This window comes from Kockiozyma suomiensis, assembly GCF_038497685.1.
Source record: "Kockiozyma suomiensis strain NRRL Y-17356 unplaced genomic scaffold V2V93scaffold_1, whole genome shotgun sequence".
Taxonomy (NCBI): Eukaryota; Fungi; Ascomycota; class Lipomycetes; order Lipomycetales; family Lipomycetaceae; genus Kockiozyma; species Kockiozyma suomiensis.
In genome coordinates, this window is record NW_027117664.1 from 990,533 (window position 1) to 1,008,346 (window position 17,814).

General features: G+C 44.9%; 9 protein-coding genes across 9 annotated transcripts; 3 read left to right on the plus strand and 6 right to left on the minus strand.

Moving 5' to 3' along the window:
• Positions 1 to 142: 142 nt before the first annotated feature.
• Positions 143 to 885, minus strand: V2V93DRAFT_377609 (uncharacterized protein; the record flags this gene model as incomplete). The annotated part of the gene is made up of 2 exons (XM_066911922.1): positions 143 to 671; positions 701 to 885. 2 exons carry the CDS (start codon positions 883 to 885, stop codon positions 143 to 145), a joined length of 714 nt encoding a protein of 237 aa, XP_066768679.1.
• A 1,427-nt stretch (positions 886 to 2,312) lies between these two features.
• V2V93DRAFT_377611 (uncharacterized protein) lies at positions 2,313 to 5,201 on the minus strand (the record flags this gene model as incomplete). The annotated part of the gene is made up of 5 exons (XM_066911923.1): positions 2,313 to 2,431; positions 2,496 to 4,722; positions 4,776 to 4,941; positions 4,999 to 5,111; positions 5,169 to 5,201. The coding sequence occupies 5 exons, from the start codon at positions 5,199 to 5,201 to the stop codon at positions 2,313 to 2,315; spliced, it is 2,658 nt and encodes an 885-aa protein (XP_066768680.1).
• A 378-nt stretch (positions 5,202 to 5,579) lies between these two features.
• Positions 5,580 to 6,853, minus strand: V2V93DRAFT_362847 (Thg1 C terminal domain-containing protein). Its single transcript, XM_066908450.1, has 5 exons — positions 6,771 to 6,853; positions 6,453 to 6,719; positions 6,208 to 6,383; positions 6,069 to 6,157; positions 5,580 to 6,011 (listed from the first exon to the last, which is right to left on the minus strand). The coding sequence occupies exons 1-5, from the start codon at positions 6,782 to 6,784 to the stop codon at positions 5,724 to 5,726; spliced, it is 834 nt and encodes a 277-aa protein (XP_066768681.1). The 5' UTR covers positions 6,785 to 6,853; the 3' UTR covers positions 5,580 to 5,723.
• Positions 6,854 to 6,933: 80 nt separating this feature from the next.
• V2V93DRAFT_383714 (S-adenosyl-L-methionine-dependent methyltransferase) lies at positions 6,934 to 9,586 on the plus strand. Its single transcript, XM_066912204.1, has 4 exons — positions 6,934 to 7,051; positions 7,117 to 7,178; positions 7,227 to 7,563; positions 7,633 to 9,586. The coding sequence occupies exons 1-4, from the start codon at positions 7,028 to 7,030 to the stop codon at positions 9,391 to 9,393; spliced, it is 2,184 nt and encodes a 727-aa protein (XP_066768682.1). The 5' UTR covers positions 6,934 to 7,027; the 3' UTR covers positions 9,394 to 9,586.
• Positions 9,411 to 10,537, minus strand: V2V93DRAFT_362852 (uncharacterized protein). Its single transcript, XM_066908451.1, has 5 exons — positions 10,397 to 10,537; positions 10,256 to 10,285; positions 10,176 to 10,194; positions 9,929 to 10,068; positions 9,411 to 9,868 (listed from the first exon to the last, which is right to left on the minus strand). The coding sequence occupies exons 1-5, from the start codon at positions 10,397 to 10,399 to the stop codon at positions 9,734 to 9,736; spliced, it is 327 nt and encodes a 108-aa protein (XP_066768683.1). The 5' UTR covers positions 10,400 to 10,537; the 3' UTR covers positions 9,411 to 9,733.
• Positions 10,538 to 10,699: 162 nt separating this feature from the next.
• Positions 10,700 to 12,628, plus strand: V2V93DRAFT_330769 (mitochondrial 54S ribosomal protein mL44). The gene is made up of 2 exons (XM_066907651.1): positions 10,700 to 11,116; positions 11,180 to 12,628. Exons 1-2 carry the CDS (start codon positions 10,993 to 10,995, stop codon positions 12,346 to 12,348), a joined length of 1,293 nt encoding a protein of 430 aa, XP_066768684.1. The 5' UTR covers positions 10,700 to 10,992; the 3' UTR covers positions 12,349 to 12,628.
• Positions 12,629 to 13,090: 462 nt separating this feature from the next.
• On the minus strand, positions 13,091 to 14,308 carry V2V93DRAFT_319022 (WD40-repeat-containing domain protein; the record flags this gene model as incomplete). Its single annotated transcript, XM_066907262.1, has 3 exons — positions 13,091 to 13,270; positions 13,335 to 14,137; positions 14,197 to 14,308. The coding sequence occupies 3 exons, from the start codon at positions 14,306 to 14,308 to the stop codon at positions 13,091 to 13,093; spliced, it is 1,095 nt and encodes a 364-aa protein (XP_066768685.1).
• A 294-nt stretch (positions 14,309 to 14,602) lies between these two features.
• V2V93DRAFT_362861 (uncharacterized protein) lies at positions 14,603 to 15,563 on the plus strand. The gene is made up of 2 exons (XM_066908452.1): positions 14,603 to 14,963; positions 15,020 to 15,563. Exons 1-2 carry the CDS (start codon positions 14,658 to 14,660, stop codon positions 15,293 to 15,295), a joined length of 582 nt encoding a protein of 193 aa, XP_066768686.1. The 5' UTR covers positions 14,603 to 14,657; the 3' UTR covers positions 15,296 to 15,563.
• Positions 15,418 to 17,743, minus strand: V2V93DRAFT_362864 (Rho GTPase activation protein). The gene is made up of 3 exons (XM_066908453.1): positions 16,428 to 17,743; positions 16,144 to 16,365; positions 15,418 to 16,089 (listed from the first exon to the last, which is right to left on the minus strand). The coding sequence occupies exons 1-3, from the start codon at positions 17,470 to 17,472 to the stop codon at positions 15,731 to 15,733; spliced, it is 1,626 nt and encodes a 541-aa protein (XP_066768687.1). The 5' UTR covers positions 17,473 to 17,743; the 3' UTR covers positions 15,418 to 15,730.
• Between the last annotated feature and the right edge of the window lie 71 nt (positions 17,744 to 17,814).

Here is a 17,814-nt window from a genome sequence, read left to right on the forward strand (position 1 = left end):
TAGGGCAATATAAGGTTTAACACATGCAAGTCGAGGAACAGCCCCTGAAGAAGCGTTCATTTGAAGTTCCCCTGAGAATATATATTAGAAAAACATTATTAAAGTACATTAGATTCTTGCAATTCATCTATTTTTCTTATTTTCATGGTCCATAAAGTAAAGACGACCTCCAAGGTTTGGGTACACCGAATCCTGATAATCTGGTACACCATATCTCGTCATATGATGTTAATGTGCCTTGCCTACGCCATTTAATGTACGCAACAGTTTGACCACCATTGTAAAACGTCACACAATCCCCTATCACATCATCCTGTGGTTTATGTCTAGTCACGCCTTTTTCGACGACCTTTTCAAGATCGTCAGATTTGGCGAACTGGCACTCTGATCCCGTCTGCGTGTATAGATAGATACGGAAATCATAGTGTTTCCCATTGAACTCCTGGGCATTTAGATCATGAGTCCTACACGCTTTATACGGATTGTTACTGCGTGCAAATCTCACGTTGACAATATCCATAATTGTGCCAATGATAGTAGCCACCGACGATCCAATTGAGTCAATTCTCTCGGTTGCAGTAGCACCGGTATTATACGTCAATATAGCGAATGATTTTGCGACACCGATCGTATGTCCCCAGGTAAATCGTTTGTCCAACTTGCGATCGTAGCTGTCAAACCCACAGTTTCGACCGCATACCCGTCAAACCATACCTCGGATTCGCCCGTACCTGCCACGCCATATCCGACCACGCAATCTGACAGATTCCAATCAAGGTGACTAGTTCCATACTCATGATTCATCTCGCTAAAAGTATCGCGGTAACCCACTAAATCTGGACACATGTCTGCATGCACCGAATTAACAGACATAATTCCGTCCATGTCATCGTATTTAGCATCCAAGTCCACGACCGTGTGATTTGTGCGTTAGAACTGCACAATACAACTATCAAACGAAACAATGTAACATTGGCGTTAGAACAACCATCAGTATAAGAACAATAGTACCTATCTCAGTAGATAAACACAATTTTGTGCGAGAGGACGAGGACTGATAAGGAAAAAGCTGAGTGAGGGGAGTTTGCGGCATGTTTATAGTTAGGGGCAATCTCTCACAACAAATATTGCGATAAGCCCTCACCCCATATTACACTCGGTCTTGGTCAACTGACGTGCCACAACGAGACGAAGGGCGACGGGCGCCAGAGATTCTGGGTTTTATTATTGCAGATGTCATAAAGAGAAGGTCGGCTATGACAAGTAATTATTAGGCGTGTACAGTGCTGATTTGCAAGCTTGACAACAGAAACAGCAAGTAGCGGTTTTGCACCGACGCGGGGGAACCTTGCGAGTCGTATTCTAGACCGCTGCCTTATCAGCTTCTGCGGAGTTGGCAGCAGGAGCATCAGTCGCTCTTCCTCACCAGCATCTGACTCATTTGCCCAGGAAAGGCTCTGGCATTCAGGAGAGAGGGTGGAGGATTGTTGCATCCTGCTGCCTTCTGTTATCGAGGAGACTGCGGCCATATATGCCTATTTGCCTCTGAGCAGTAAGAACAAGATGTATGATAAACCGTACATATATAATATTTCACATTCAAAGCCATAAATACACTCCACCGCGGCATAGTGTCTGTAGACCGCGTGTAGCCGGCACGCGACTTGTTTACCCAATCTACGTCCCCACACTCGTTCCCTCTCTCTGACGTTCTCCTGTGCATACGCGTCTGATGCTTCCCGACACTGCACAAGTACTTGTCGAGGATAACAGCGCAGATGAGCCATCGCAGGTCTCCCCGGTTGCTATGGGCGCCCTGAGAGCGCTCGGTGAAGCTGTGATTGATCCTGCAGTCGACGCGTCGCCCCTACGATCATGTCCTGGCTGTCTTATCGCTAAACCTGAATACGAATTCACTCTTGATAACGATATCAAAGTATACAAAACTTGTTGCAGATGCCGATTATCAAAAGTAACCAAGCCTGTCTGTTGTTTGGACATCCTCGCTATTCAATTGCTGCTAACATTTGATCTATAATTCAGCGCGGTCGTGTGGCCGATCTTCCTGACTGGATTCCCCAAATTACTCGTCCTCGGTTTGATGGAGTGCAGAGCTACAGCGATTCGGAATCTCTTTGCAAATCAATGTCTAGTGATCTGCAGTCTGACAAATTCGACACAGAAGTATTCGACTTATTATACATTTCCCCCGCATAGCTCAACGCCCTTCTTATAACTATCTTCGCTATTCTAAATTTAAAAGAGAATCAATATCGAGAAGAAAATCACTTATTGTAACCAAAAGGCTGTAACTAACGTCTAGGTGCTCGTCGACTTCTCATTGTCGCAAGCTTTCGACCAGTTGGTGTTGCTCCTGTAGGTGCAGCAGCCAGGAACATATTGCCATTATTGGCATCTGTACTCGCCGTTCCTAATACATTCAGTGGTTAGCAACACGTGCACATATTAATAGCTCTAAACGAGAAAAATAGTACCGTTCGGGGTCCCTGGATTCGCAGCAGGAGTCGAAGGCCCACCAAAATTGAAGATCGCACTAGGTGCAGCACTACTAGTTGAACCGAAATTAAAACTAGGGGGCTTGCTAGCAACAGGAGTAGAAGGCGAAGGCGTAGACGAAATATTACCTCCAAATCCAAAAACAGATGCGGGATCCGAGGAGGTTGCACCGAACGAGAACCCAGTCTTCGAATTCGACGCGCCAAAACTAGGAGTAGAAGATGATGCAAAGGTAGAGCCAGTCGTAGACGCAGCAGTGGCACCAAAAGCAGGGGCGGCGGATGCAGAAGCTGTTGATCCAAATGCAGAAGAAGTATGTGCGCCAAATGTAGGAGCAGTTGAAGTCGCAGCACTAAATGTAGGCGCCGAAGAAGTAGACGGACCAAAAACTGATGCTGCTGGCTTTGCTGCTCCGAAAGTTGCCGATGTCGATGTCGAAGAGCCAAATACCGGGGCTGCAGTAGCGGATGGGGAACCAAAGGTTGGTACCGAAGACGAAGGTGCACCAAATTTAGGTGCGGCTGTAGTCGATGCTCCAAAGGCTGGAACAGTCGATGTTGAACCAAATGAAGGAAGAGACGTAGAAGTAGAAGTCGGCGTCGTAGTTCCACTCGAGGGGACGCCAAAAGAAAACGGCGCAGCTGGTGCTGTGCTTGGTTTTCCAAATGAGAAAGCTGCTGAACTTGATGCAGTTTCCAAAGTCGAAGCACCAGATGCCGACGCCCCGAAAGAGAATGTAGGAGTTGTGGGCGTCTTCTCCTCGTCTTTTCCAGATGTACCATTTGTTACTGAAGCAGACAAAAATGGCTTTGAAGGCGGTGCGGTAGATAGCGATGAAGATGCGGGAGCATGTGTCGATGGCTTTGAATTATTAGTTGTCGGAGTTGATCCAAAGGAAAACCCACCGACAATGGGAGTAGAAGCTCCATTTGAAGCAGCAGCAGCGTTCCCTGAAGTTGATAACGGGGCAATAGATCCAAAACTAAAAGAGGCCTTCTCAGATTCAGTTTTCTTGTCAGCGTCCTGAGCCTCAATCGAGCCAAATGAAAATTGAGTGGAAGCGGGCTTAGTGGCTGTATCTTCAGGTCTGGATCCGCTCTGCAAGAGCTTGGAGGGACCGGCAGAAAAGCTAAAGCCACTGGCTGGCGCTGTAGGTTTTGGCATCTCAACCTTCTGAGCTAAAGAAGCTGGTATATTGAAAGAACTTTCTGGCGCTGTCTTCTCCACCGATCCAGAGGAGAAGTCGAAACTCGGTTTACTGGTTGTAGACGTTGTAGATGTGTCAGACTTTTCTGAGTTGCTGTTAAAACTGACACCCAGGCTAACGCTGCTCTCTTTAGCTTTCGCCGCGGCCTCAGCAGAAGCCTTGGACCTCTCATGGTCACGTTGGGCTTGCTTCAACTTTTCGAGCTCTCGTCTTTTCTCTTCTTCAAATTCTCTCCTCTCTTTCTCCAGCTTTTCGCGTGCCTCTTCAATTTTCTTGAGTTCCAATTGTCGTGCTTCTTCTTCCCGCTTCTTCTTTTCTTCCTCCTGCTCTCTGAGAATCAACTGTTCTCTTCTGGCGGCAATATCACCTGTTCTCCGGGGCGAAAATGAAAGACTTGGTCCTTCAGAATTAAATAACCGCATAGCCACTGTATTAGGCGGCTCACTAGTGAACAACCGCCTCTTCTTAAGCACTGGCTCTTCCACTGGTACCTCGCCGTCGGAATCGCTATCTTCGAAATTTGCAGAAAAATAGCCCGGTCGTTTTTTTCGAGCTGCCGCAATCTCAGATATATCTACTGGTCTCTTCTTTGAGTTTTGAGTAAAATTATCCGTTTGAGTAACGCTATCGACATATGGACCACGAATGCTTTCCGTAGCTACTAGTGGACCAGTCTCACTAGCGCCATTTACAACCGCATCCTCCTTTTCACTAGAAGTCGACTCTGACTGAGAAATACAGGTAATGATATTCGGCAGAGAAGGGACCGAATCATTGTAATGATCACTTTGCGAAGCTGGGGCGGCTAAAGCTCGGACACCTTGCCAAAACCGTGGCGCGCTGAATTTTGGACGATTTTGCTTTCTCATCCGAGAGTTTTGTAGCTTGTTTAATCGTGACCGGGGATTCCTAGCTGCGGATGCAGAAAACTGATGCGCAGCGAATGCTTGTACAGGTGACTGTTGATCACTTGAAGATGAAGCTCGACGCTTCCGAATCTAGAAATTTTGACATAAGCCAAGAGTATACTAAAAACACAAATAGACATTACCTGTTCTGATCTATTCTCCTCATTTGGCACGACGACAACAAGAGCCCTACTTTCACTAATATCAGATCCACTTTGATCTATTCTCTCTTCGTTGGAGTTGTTTCCGCAACTCTCCGAGGAACTGAGAGGTAAAGTTATTATAGAATCGCTTGAGCGATATCCATTTCTTGAATTCCAACAAGTTAGCATGCATACCCATTACTCGTAAAGTAATTCAACTTACGTGTCGCTGCTATCACTCGGAGTTGCAAGTTGACGTTTTTTTCTTTGGTGCTCCTGCAATTGCAAGGCTTCGCGGTAAGCTTTGACTATAGATACCGGATCATTTTTTGACCACTGCCATAAACGAATTAGCTATGATCAACGCTGAGGCTTGCAATCGGGGGCACTCACATTGATGGTCTTGAAATCGAATTTGAACGACATCGGCTGCCTTTCATGCCCTGCAAGCATTCAACTTTTCTAAATATACAGCACTCAAAGCTCTAAACAACGTATATATCCTCTAAAGAAATATAATCGTTCTTGTAACCAAGCGCAGCGGCTGTGTTAAGGAATTTTGCCTGGTATTTATTTGATCAACAGGAAAAACCTCTGAGAGAACTGTATTTGTTGCACTCTGTGGCGCGATTATGCCGATAAATGCAAAAACGTGTCTTACTTAAGCAACTACGCTCCAAACGTTAGTTGGGTTTACGCGCCTGTACCTTTGTTTACAGTTCCAGCCGCGTCGGCCGCGTCGACATACTATATGAAACTCGCACATCAGTTTATCTTGGCTGGCAGCGAAATTCCGCCGTCAGAACTAGTTATTGCCACTCTAAAGATCTAGCCTGAATTTACTGGAACTATCAGTTTTGTCTTATTTTGCCCGATGCAGCAGATTTGATCATGTGGACCGGAGAGACTTTTATATTCCATATAAATTATTCAGAACTATAATAACTATTAAGATAACCATTTATATGACTCCCTCCAGAAATTGTCTCCTATGATATCGTCGTGTGATTCAACGATCTCCGCCTTATTTCGCTTCTTTTCTTCCCGTTCAACTTGCCTTTTCGACTTCTTCTGCAAAGCTATATGGTCTTTTTGGCTAGGATTCTGCGTTTGTAACGGTGCTCCAGATATATCTCGAATGAGCATTGTGCCTTTTCTAAACATGGCATCTTCATTGTTGTAGTTTATCCCAAATCTAGAAAATAGAAGCTCGTTCTTGTCTGCTGAGTTTGAGCCCTGTGTATGTCACAGTTAGCGAGCACCAGTATCGGTCAACAAATATAAACTGCATACCATAAGTGTATGTTCGGCCTCTTTCTCTGTTTGACCTCCTTTTATGATAAGCGTCCAAAATGAGGTATTGTATAGGTTGTTAATATGACCTATAAAATGATTAATGTACTCTCGACAAAGACCACAACATAAAACTTACAATCAGCTTGCCTCCAGCTGAAATAATCTCTGAGCTCAGCAAGTGAAGGATACTGTACAGCGCGAGCATCAAACGAAGGTAGCATGCTGGCAACTAATGGCTGATCAGGAAAATAGTCATGCCAATAAAACTGATAGTATGCCGTAAATGTGCTCGCAAACGTCGAAACAAGTTTCCTATAGGTAAACATCAGTCACAAATATGATATTTTGAATCGCTAGATTTCTCGTTGTTGTATTACTTACGCTTCTCGCCGATCAAACAGTCTGCAGCGACGCTGCAGGACAAAGGAATACTCATCGCTCTGTCCGTAAGCACCACACACATCTGATATTTGCTTCATCAAGCTCACAGCTGATTTATTCATTAAATTCAAAGCACGACTGTCGTTGGGCTTTGCAAAACCGTAATGCGCTGAGAATCTGTGAAATCCTCGACCATCTAGTCGGATAACTATATAGGTGTTCGGTAGCAGGACTTGATCTTGTTCATAGGTTCGAACATATTCAAACCTAGTCGCGTAAGCTTTTTACATGATGTTTGTACGAACTTGTTAATCTTACCTTGATTTGGCCATACCAATCTGCTTGCACTCCTGAAACGATGACTATTTTTATATTGTTCTTTCTTGCTTACACAGTTTGCGAGACATGATCTCCCAAGCACAAAAAAATATTGAGCCGCACGTCTTCGATTTAAAATTTTTATGTGGACTTCCGTCTTTCTCTAACCAAGAGTTTTACGACGAGACTAGGCTTTCATTTGATTGTCTATAATATCCTTATCGTTGGTTCTTACTTATTTATTAGAATCATCTAGAATGGGTCGCCGCGGAAGAAGAGAGGTAAGCTTTTTGTTCGAAAGCGAAATTAGTATAACATTTCAAGATGCTAAAATCATTGTCAAAAGAAACCCAAGAGATCGCGTGATAGTGCTGGATGGGAAGACGGATACAAGGAGATTCCGAAAGAGTACGCAGAATCTTATAAGAGTATCTACTTCAAATCTAACTGTAATAGGAACGAGAGGTTCGTCGCTTACTACAAAGCTCAAGGAATAGTTCCGGAAGAAGAGTGGGATACATTCTTCGCTGCTTGCAAAGCTCCACTTCCCGTCACTTTCCGCATCACAGGAACCAGTGAGCACGACCCGACTAAAATCAGAGATGCACTAGTCAATGAGTACATTCCGTATTTGAAAGATATCATTTGGGATGGCGAGGAAGTTCAACCACCTTCTCCTCTCCCTTACTATCCTGACGAGCTTGCTTGGCAGATCAGAGTTGGCAAGACAGTCATTCGTAAGAGTCCCCCATTCTCTAGATTCCAGAAATTTCTTGTCTCCGAAACTGAAGTGGTAAGTTAAATTGATTTGCATACTGGTAACTGTAATGTTTCGTGCTTTCTCACATTCTTCTGTTTACAGGGCAACATTTCTCGCCAGGAAGCGGTGTCTATGCTTCCTCCCCTCCTACTCGACGTTAAGCCCGAACACACTGTTATTGACATGTGTGCAGCTCCTGGATCTAAGACAGCTCAGTTGATTGAAGCCCTTCATGCAGTTCCTGAGCCTACAGGACTTGTCGTGGCAAACGACAAGGACTATAAGCGCGCGCACATGCTGATTCACCAGGTCAAGCGACTCAACTCACCGAACTTGATCATTGTCAGTCACGATGCCAAGCTATTTCCTCGTATCGCTGTTTCGGAGTCTGTCGACGGCGCAGGTCGTACTGTCCCTACGTACTTGAAATACGACAGGGTGCTTTGCGATGTACCCTGTTCAGGCGACGGTACGATGCGTAAGAACATCAACGTATGGAGAGATTGGAATACTGGCAACGCAGATGGCCTTCATAACACCCAATACGAAATTTTGATTAGAGGACTTCATCATCTCAAAGTTGGTGGAAGACTTGTTTATTCTACTTGCTCACTGAACCCTATTGAGAACGAAGCTGTTGTCGCTCGGGCTCTGAGAGACTGGAGGGGCTGCGCTAAACTTGTCGACTGCAGCAACGAGCTTCCACATCTTATCAGACGTCCTGGCATGACCAACTGGAAAGTTATGGGCAAAAATAAAGAATGGATCACAAGTCCGACTGATCGCATTCCCGATTCCTTCTTTCCCAAAGATGATTTGAAGGAGCTTGGAATCGAGTACTGCTTCAGAGTCTATCCTCACTTGCAGGATACTGGTGGTTTCTTTATTACAGTGTTTGAAAAGACAGCGGAGTTTACTGATGCTGCCTTAAGAGCTAAGCGCAAAGCAGAAGAAGAATTAGTAGCGGATGAGGTTAAAAGGCAGATTGTAGAGATTCCTGCTGAAGATACTACTAGTCAAGAGGTGCGACCTCTGGAGACTTCTGCTGAAGTTCCTGCCGAGGTTAGACCTGCAGCTGCTGCCCCTCCCAAGCCTCACGAAGACATTGTTCCCAGGAAAGTACGACTTCCCCGGGATGCGAACGAGGAGCCGTTCAAGTTTTTAGCCACAGATCATCCTGCGTTGAATGAATGTTACAATTTTTACAGTATATCTCCAGATTTTCCGCGCGAGTCTCTTCTTGTGCGCAATGCTTCTGGAGATCCGATGCGTTCTATCTACTACGTGCACCCGAATGTCAGACCACTTATTACTCTCAATGAAAAGAAGCTGAAGCTTCTTCACGCCGGTGTCAAGCTGTTTACAATCCAAAAGACTCTAGACGGTGTTTGTCCCTGGCGTGTGCAATCTGATGGTCTATTCTTGCTTTACCGTCACATAGCTGACCAGGAGAACGGAAGAAAGAGCAGAACTATAGTTGCAAACAAAGTGTTCTTGCTATCTCTTTGTAAGTTCACTTTTCACAGAATTGAGCAAATAGCAGACAAGGAAGTTCAAAAGCAGATAGAGGGAATCAGTGAAGGTTGCATGTTTTTGGAAGTTGACTTGGAAGATGGCCGCAAGCCAGTAGTTTACCCAATGTGGCGTGGAAAGATGTCAACTAATCTTATGCTTGCGAAGCAGGACACTCAAGAATTGCTCATGCGGGTGTTTAAAGTTCAGCCGCAATCCAAGGATGTGCCATCTAAGATTACGGAGTCGAAGGAAGAAGAAACGGAGGCGGTCGTTGAAGAGACTAGCGACACTGAAAATGCAGTTGAAGAAATTGCAGCAGAGGTCGCTGCAGAGCCTGTCCTCGTTTGAGATTAAAGAGTGATAAAGTGGGGCAAAGCTTATTTATTTCACATATATTTGATTAATACTATTTTGTTAATTGCGCGCCTTTTTGACATCTGATACGAATGTGCTAGCAGCTGACGGTGAACGATTAACTACTCAGCGTCAGGTAACTGCGCGAGTTGTATATATATAGAATTTTATCGTATTAAAATCCCTAAAAGTAACCTTGTATAATCCATCAAACAAAAACGAGGAAATACAAAACCAATCGACAAATGCGTATCTAAGCAAAGTGATCAGCTTCATTATTTCAATACAATGACATTCCCCAAGTATGCAAATTCGAAAAGCCCTTTCTCTGTAATCACTCTTGTTTTAAACCGTTGATAACGCCGGAAACTTCAGCTGCCAAATCCACTGGTTTGTCGCTGCTGGCTGCTGAACGAGTGCCAGCTTTAATTCTTCCTTCTCTAGCTGCGTCCTCAAAGCACAATACAAGCTAGAAAATTTAGTTTAAAAATTCTAAAATCTGACAAAAGCATTACGGCACGCGGCATACCTTGTCTTGAACTTCAGGACGGAAAGTAGGTGTCATAATTTGAGGTCCGAAGAATCTGAGATAAATAATTCCAAGGAAAATCGACGCTCCGACACCGTAGGTGTTTCTTTTCCAATTTTTGGGATTCGGCCACCATCCACCTGTATTACATTAGTTTCAATTGTATTCAGACCTTCGAAGCCATTGTCGAAAAAGTGTATTATGTTTTTTCAAAGAGCGTAATAAATTTATAAGATGGGATATATACCAGTTGGAGCCCAAACGTGCTACACAGTTACCTTCCGTTAGTACTTAAAAATAACACCGTAAATATTCAAGAAAACGTACTTTAGGAAACGGATATCTTTTTCCTCCGCTCTAAACCATTAGCCACAGTTAGCAGAGTTGACCTCGATATTATCTCTAAACCACATTCAACAGATTTGCATGCTCGCGTTTCAAGCGCAAACGCTTTATTTTCGTACTGACCATTATGTGCTATATATAAAAAAACCTAAAATACAAAACTAGGGAAATAATAAAAGAGTTTGAACGTCGCCAAAGCTGAAATTTGCGATTGATATATTTAATGATCCAATCCGCTTCTTCGGGAGACCGGGCTAACACGCATCGTCGGGTCGTTGATTGGGTGCTCAATGATACGCCTCTGGTGAGTATTTCTGGTCACATATAGAATATGTCACGTGTAGAAGTAGATGACACAGAGCGCCCAACTCTCGGAACGCCGCTTAACGAGTTTGTCGAAGGCCGAAAGCAGGGCTAGCAAAAAAAATTCAAATTGTATTCTGCGAGATCTGCCTCTTGGCTAGTCGAACAAACAACAGCATCTGGGTAGAAGAAAAGAAGCAGAATACCCGGAAAATAAGGATTTGAATTGTTTTTTAGTGGTACGTTTGTCTAGTTCAATAATATCGCCAGCGACGTCTAGTAGAAATCTGTGCACGAGCATTCGGGAAGCTCTAACAGTTTATTCTCACAGCAGCGCTACCTTTAATTGTGCGCAATCGACATATATTCGGACCAGGGAAGAGTTAAGAGATACTGTCGAAAGTTAGAGATATAGAATGAGCCTACGATCAAGGGCTCCGATAAATCGCCGTATAAGTGCGTCGTTGTCCGCGACAAAAATATTACAGGTTCAACAAACGAGGCACGCGAGGCACGCGAGCACGTTATATAATGTCCAAGGTATGTAATGATTTAAAGATGGGTTGTTACATAGGAGTTTTTGACTTACTTTGATTGCTATAGGTTTCGTACAAATTAACCAGCCTGTATCCGCTGTCAATCTGAGCGCACCTAAACGGAAACTATTTATCTCTGCCAGCTCACGATCGACCCCTTCTCCCTTTTTCTCCTCCTATGTCAGAGTAAGTCACTCATTTAAGACGAAGAATTTGGCAATCCACTCAAGCTCCCGTCCGAATTCCACGTTAGCTACTTCCGAGCCGGATGTCATCGCAGACGAGCCAGCAGGTATATCCGAATTTCCAACTTCAGAAGTTGCCAAATGCTCCGCACTTGTTGCTTTACGCGCTCGTCTTGAGCTCGGTGCTAGCTTTGACTTAACTACACTCGCCCAAGCTCTTAATTGCCCTTCTTCCGAACTTGCAAGTCGATTTCCTTCGAATGAAAGTCTTAGTGAGCTGGGTGCTCGTTTACTAGACTTTTACGTGTCCGAGTTCATCATTTGCTCATACCCTCGCTTGCCTATGGAAGTGATCAAGGAAGCATTATGGTCTTACTGCGGCGACGATGCATTGACTAGTGTTGGCCGGCACTGGGGTATTGAGCGGGAGCGGCCACAGATTACCACAGTCGGAAAAGGTGCTCGTTTGATTAAGGAACAACGACTGGTTGATTATTTCGGAGTTCTTAAGTACGGTCGGATGGTTGTTGGCCGTAGTAACGGTCTTACTGAATATGTAGATCCGGTCAATGAAGATGGAACAGAGCGCGGAGTGGAGCGCTACTCTACCGCAATGAGTAACTTTGTCCGCTCAGTTATAGGCGGAATTTGCTTGCACAATGGCCGCGACGTCGCCAAGGAATTTATTTTCAACCATATCCTGTCCCGAAAGCTTGATATTTCAAAGCTCTTCCGATTCGAACAGCCAACTCGCGAGTTATCGCGACTCTGTTCCCGTGAACACTTTGCACCACCCATTTCGCGAATGATTGCCGAAACTGGTCGATTTTCGCAGGGCTCGGTGTATGTCGTTGGTATATATTCTGGCTCAAATATGTTAGGTTCTGCTGAGGGCCGGAGTATTGCCGAGGCTGAGACGCGAGCAGCGATCAATGCCCTCAAGTCTTGGTATTTGTATTCGCCACATAGCAAATTGCCGAGCACTACAGAGGGAAAGGCTGAAGCTGATTTCCAGCAGTTATATGTTGATCCTGGCCAAGTGATTGTATAAGTCAATGGTGCAAAAGCTAGGAAAGAGATCATTCATTGGAATAGACAGACAAAAACAAGAAGAGGGCTAGGATTATTGTGTATATATGTGCCATATATTGGACTGTTAAAAGCCAAGTTTTTATTTGTTTGTTACTTCTTGACTATATGATTTTTTCCGACAGTTTGCATGATTTTGATTTTGCTTGCAGTCAGTCCATTTTGTCGAAGCATTTCTTTTGTTTAATTTTTGTTCATTGTAAATATTCGAGTTTTAGAACAGATTCTTTCTCGCCAGGTTCTCACCAAAGTTTTAAAAGGCAGCACATAATTGTAGCATGCGGAACAACCAAAAATAAATCCATTATGAGTAAAACTTAAAATAAGTGAAAAAGACCCCTCCAACAAAACCACACACCAGAAAGCACCAAACAACATGTCGCAAGTAGTGATAAAGCGACGACATAAGAGAAATGGCTCCAATAATAGAGGGATACTGGCAGCGACGAGCCGATATTCATTTCCCATTTTTATTCCTTTACAAATCACCTAATCGTGAATGCAGACAACAATCAATACTGCTGAATATGTTTAATGAGAACTAAAAAAACTGTCAAATCCAAAGTAGAAGAAAAATACTCATTGATGAAAATTAATTCCCTCAAGGAATTAAAATGTCTCTATGAAATGAATACAGTGACTATAAGAGCGACGAAAACAAGGGATAGATTATACTAGTTTCGTCATAGTGTCCAGATTTTTAGCTAAAAAACACCGTTAGCCGTCATAACTAATTTTGAAACAAACAAACGAAATTGGCATACAGTAGCATCCCAGGATCCAGTGCAAAGACTGATTCCGTCGTTGCTCATTCCCAGACAACTTATCCGATTTTGGTGATTAGTCAATGACCCGACTTTATCGCCTCGTAAAACATCCCAGATCTGTCAATGTTAGCATCACTAGCGTCTAAAAGCTGGAGAAAAAATATGTCAGAAGAAAACCTACTCTGCACTCATTATCTTCATATCCAGCAAAGAGCAATCGACCAGACTGAGAGAAAGCAACTGAGGTAACGCTGGCATCCAATGAAGGAGACCCGAGTACTATCAGCTCTCGGTCAGCCCGCAGATCATATATTCGACAAGTGCCATCATCTGATCCAGTTGCAAATGCACGTCCGTCTGGGAAGAACTGGACGGCATTGATATCTTTTTTATGAGTACGGAAGGTCTGCGACGACTTGCCACCTTCGCGCATATCCCAGACCTTGGCAAAAGTGTCACAAGCGCCCGAGACAAAAACGTTACTATTTGTAGGACATATATCAACAGACATGACATCACCGAGATGCTCGGTAAACTCTTGTACTTGGTTTCCAGAAGGAATATCCCAGAGAATGCAGGTCTTGTCGCCGGATGCTGTCAGTATACGCTGATCTGACAGAAAACGGCAGCAAGAGATGTAGCCGACATGGGCAGATAGCTCGCGAGTTGTGCGCGATGGGCCATCGCGAGAATTGAGAGAGTAGATAGAGCAGACGTTTTCCAGTCCTCCGGAAGCGACGAGGTTGCCGGAAGGCGAATAAGCGCAAGACATGACCCAGGTTGATCGTAGCGGGATGGCATGGACCTTGTTGCCTGTATATGCGTCCCAGACAATAAGTTTTCCATCTTGAGATGCGGAGACCAAATTGCGGCGATTAGTAGACCAATGCATAGCCGAGATCTTGTCAATATGCCCTTTAAGGGTCTGGCGCACCCGTAAATGCAGACGCGGGATCGGATCCACTGAAGCAGCTTCGCGGCGAACTTGATAGAAGGCTCGGTTAGAATACAGACTAAAAAAAATGCTTGGATGATATACGTACGGTCGGTGTCATGAAGCTGCTCGCGGCGCGTGTCGACCTTCTCCTTGAGCTGGGTGATTTCTTCGCGTGTAGCCTGCACTTTTTCAAGCAGATCGTCGGGTTGCAGACCCATTCTGAGCAATTATCGAGAATCAGAAAAAAATAGAGCGTTCAGAAATATATTATCAAATAGAGTCTATGGCGATTGTGTTGCGTGAACCACTCGTGGGGACCAGGATACCGGTAGATAGAGCGAGAAGAGGGGTTTGAGATGAGGCTCGCCCCGAGTCCGCCGTCGACCGTCCATCGCACACGGACCCGCCCCTAACTAGTTTCTCGCGTTCTATGCGCAGAAACAAGGTTCATTTATGCCACATACATGAATAAAGAGTTGTTCTGACCGAAACTCCCAGCGAGAAAAAGTATTCTGGATTTTAGACACTCGATATTTACTCCAGCTGCACTCCTCTACCTTCCTCGCAATGTCGGACGTACCAGTTGCAAACCGACCAGTCACTGTCGAGCGTGATATCCCAGTTGACTATGATTTGGGAAACCTCGCTCTCTTTGACTCAAACATGCTCGACGTAGAGGCTATGAAAGGCGACGAGACCGCCAAAGAAAGCCACCTTGCAGCTCGTGCCCGTGATTCGGCGCAGTTGCTCATCAACCAAATTCTTGCTCAGCCTGTCGTTACTGGAGGTCGCACTGGTGGCGATTCTCGCACAAATGATGGTGTCTTTGTGCGGTTGCCTGACACAATCTACCAACTTCCTCGCGAGAAACCTGTATGTACCTCTAAATTTTTTTTCTCTTCATTACTTCGCTGCTGATGCTTCTCTAGGTTCCTACTCCTAAACCTCTCACCAAATGGGAGAAATTTGCCAAACAGAAAGGCATCACAAAGGAGCGAAATTCTGGAAATCTCGTCTTTGATGAGGCCACAGGAGAGTGGGTCAAGAAATGGGGTTACAAAGGAAAGAATCAAGACTCACCGTGGCTGGTCGAAGTGGACAAAAATGGTGAGACTGTTGATGAGGGTCAGGCTAAGAAGCACAAGAGAGAAGCTAAACCCCCTCCATCTTTGCTCAAAACCTCAAAGCCTACGAAGCGGAAGTAAATTTCCGTCTTACGATTTGCTTTTATGTTCCGTCCTTTTGAGAGTAACTTTGGGTTTTCATCTTTTGCAGCATGTATAGTATTATCTTTTGTTTGACGGGTTTGCATTTTTAAAAAAAAGTTTCCTCTCTCTTATTCAAATTATTTGACGTAAATATGGCAATACATTAAGAAAAAAAAAGAAAAATGTTTGAGTTCATATATTATTATCCCTTATTATTACCGACTGTATATACCCAAAACATTTTTTAAGAACGAAATAGCAGAATGCATATCAACCAGTCAATCAACGTAACTTTCATAAATCATCATATACTGACTGCCACTGAACAGAGAATCAATGGACATAGTAATTGTAATAAATACACGGCGCGATAGTTGACCTCCGCACATTTTAGTAGAAACCCACGCAGATCTCCTTGAAATCAACAGCTTTCTACCCCAATCGCTGCCGACATGATTCTTCAACTAAACTGATCTGCTCGCCGTATCGAACCAGGGATCTTGCGGCGTCGCCAACGCATTGATCTGGAAATTCCACCATCCAAGAGAACAGTCTACTATCCATGCGCATGGTGGGACACAAGATCAGCATCAGATTTGATAGCGTCATTCTATTTCGTTTATGGTTAGCTGCCACGAGAGAGAAGTGCTGGCAGAGAAGTCGAATCGTGTGGTAGTTGTAGGCAGGTAACTGTGCCAGGTAGTTCTGCACCTCTTCAAAGGGGATATTGTCAGCTGAACCTCTCAAAATTGTGTTTAGCTGTAAAGTTGAGGGCACGATTTCTTCGGGTACTACAAAATAAGTCAGCATTTAGAAAAAAACTAGTAATATCTATCTCAACTTACGTTGACGGATGTAAGACTTTAGTAGAGACGCAACAGAGTGTACGTCATGTACTCCAGGCCGTAGCACAGTTGCTTCTCCGCAAAATGCAAATTCTTTCTTAAGCTCCTCGATCGCCAATGCGCTACCAGACACACGATAAAGACCTTCTTCTTCTACTCCGTATTGGTTCAAATAGTCAACGCAGACGGAAACGATTGCTGGAACCCAATATCGAGAATCATCTAAAGTGATCATGCAATTAGCATTGATCAGATGCAAATATATTAGTTCAGAAAGTACATACTATTCTCAACACTCATTCGAGTTGAAATTGCAGCGTCGGCAAGAGACATGCCGAATACGTCGCATTGCTTAGGTGCTGTAAAGACCCTGCTCTGTCTGAAAAATCCGACAATAGTTGCAGGACGAGCTCTAGAAGGTCCCTTGCGAGGACGCGGACCTGGCATCAAACGCGGCATTGACGAGACAGCGGAGTTAGATGCAATAGACAGGCTATTCTGACGAGTCGGAGACTCTGGCTCATCCTCTTGAATTGTCTCAGGGATCAGTTGATGGTCGCTCATCAGAGCAGTCTTATTTGGCGAAGGGGAGGCGGAGGAGATGGAAGATAGAGACATGGACGAAGAGATAGAAAGCCCAGGAGACGATGTGGGAGGAGAGATAGCTAATGCAGATTCTGGTGTTTTGGGAACTACTTTGATAGTTGGCGCAGACGAAGGCGAAGAAAAGCTGCCAGAGTTCTGATTTGATTTGCCGGAACTGAATGTGAAGAGTGCACTCGCATATCGTTTAGACTGCTCTTTTGGCTTCTGACGTTGATGATTTGAAGAAATTAAGCTAGATACAGACGGATCTTCTTTGGACGTAGTACCAGATTTGCGAGGTGTCGTCGGTGCACCTGCTGCAGGGGCTGCAGTCTCGCGCGTATTTTTGCTGGAGCTCGGCCATGGCATCTTGCGTCGCCGGTCGAGACTGAGCTTCATTTTGCCAAAGAAAGCAGTCTTTTTGCTTTCTTTTTCAGGACTAAGGCCATGCTTAGCAGACAGCGCGACTTTGGGCGCTGCGTCGGCGGGCGAGGGCGCGGTTGTCGACGACGAGCTAGTGCTCGCCCGAGAGCGAGATCCTCTAGTCTCTGCAGGCGCCAGAATATCGACGGCAGAAGAGACAGAGTGAATTGACGAAAGGACGGAAGATGCTGTGGAGGAACCGCGCCGATTACTGCTCTGGCGACGAAAAGAGCTCTCTATATCGAATTCGCGGACATCTACGATCATTGATTGCGGCCTGCCGATGAAGCCCGAGCGGCGGCGAGAAACAGCAGCGGACATTGCTGTTGCTTTGCGTCGAGAATGCGAATCAAAGGAAGGTTGCGAGAGAAGGAGGTGATGGGGAAGTACGGCGAAGACTCAGCAGGAAGCGATAAAGAAAAGAAAACTCAGGCCAAATCAAGGGGGAGCGCGTCGCGTAGAACGTATGCAAGGCGTCAACCTTATTTGGGGAGCCCCCTGGCTAGCGCGGCTTGGTTAGCCACCACACACAGCCGCACGCTCACAAGAGTGATGGCCAATCGATCTGAGGCGCTCCCAAGCGAGATTGTAGACGCGTTTATGCTCGTTAAGGCGCGTCGCGGTCGCGTTATAAATACATATTGAAGTTACAATTAGCGGCTC

Excerpts from the sequence above, each read along its gene's own strand:
- V2V93DRAFT_362847 (XM_066908450.1), bottom strand. Across the intron at positions 6,384-6,452 it reads CTGTTTGATCGGCGAGAAGC|GAAACTTGTTTCGACGTTTG; the intron begins GTAAGTAATACA and ends GTTTACCTATAG. Across the intron at positions 6,158-6,207 it reads CAGCTGGAGGCAAGCTGATT|GTCATATTAACAACCTATAC; the intron begins GTAAGTTTTATG and ends ATCATTTTATAG.
- V2V93DRAFT_383714 (XM_066912204.1), top strand. The coding sequence starts at position 7,028 with ATGGGTCGCCGCGGAAGAAGAGAG. Across the intron at positions 7,179-7,226 it reads TACAAGGAGATTCCGAAAGA|GAACGAGAGGTTCGTCGCTT; the intron begins GTACGCAGAATC and ends TAACTGTAATAG. Across the intron at positions 7,564-7,632 it reads TTGTCTCCGAAACTGAAGTG|GGCAACATTTCTCGCCAGGA; the intron begins GTAAGTTAAATT and ends TTCTGTTTACAG.
- V2V93DRAFT_362852 (XM_066908451.1), bottom strand. Across the intron at positions 9,869-9,928 it reads GTCCTGAAGTTCAAGACAAG|CTTGTATTGTGCTTTGAGGA; the intron begins GTATGCCGCGTG and ends TAAATTTTCTAG.
- V2V93DRAFT_330769 (XM_066907651.1), top strand. The coding sequence starts at position 10,993 with ATGAGCCTACGATCAAGGGCTCCGATAAATCGCCGTATAAGTGCGTCG. Across the intron at positions 11,117-11,179 it reads CACGTTATATAATGTCCAAG|GTTTCGTACAAATTAACCAG; the intron begins GTATGTAATGAT and ends TGATTGCTATAG.
- V2V93DRAFT_362861 (XM_066908452.1), top strand. The coding sequence starts at position 14,658 with ATGTCGGACGTACCAGTTGCAAACCGACCAGTCACTGTCGAGCGTGAT. Across the intron at positions 14,964-15,019 it reads AACTTCCTCGCGAGAAACCT|GTTCCTACTCCTAAACCTCT; the intron begins GTATGTACCTCT and ends ATGCTTCTCTAG.
- V2V93DRAFT_362864 (XM_066908453.1), bottom strand. The coding sequence starts at position 17,472 with ATGTCCGCTGCTGTTTCTCGCCGCCGCTCGGGCTTCATCGGCAGGCCG. Across the intron at positions 16,366-16,427 it reads TCGAATGAGTGTTGAGAATA|ATGATTCTCGATATTGGGTT; the intron begins GTATGTACTTTC and ends TGATCACTTTAG. Across the intron at positions 16,090-16,143 it reads AAAGTCTTACATCCGTCAAC|TACCCGAAGAAATCGTGCCC; the intron begins GTAAGTTGAGAT and ends CTTATTTTGTAG.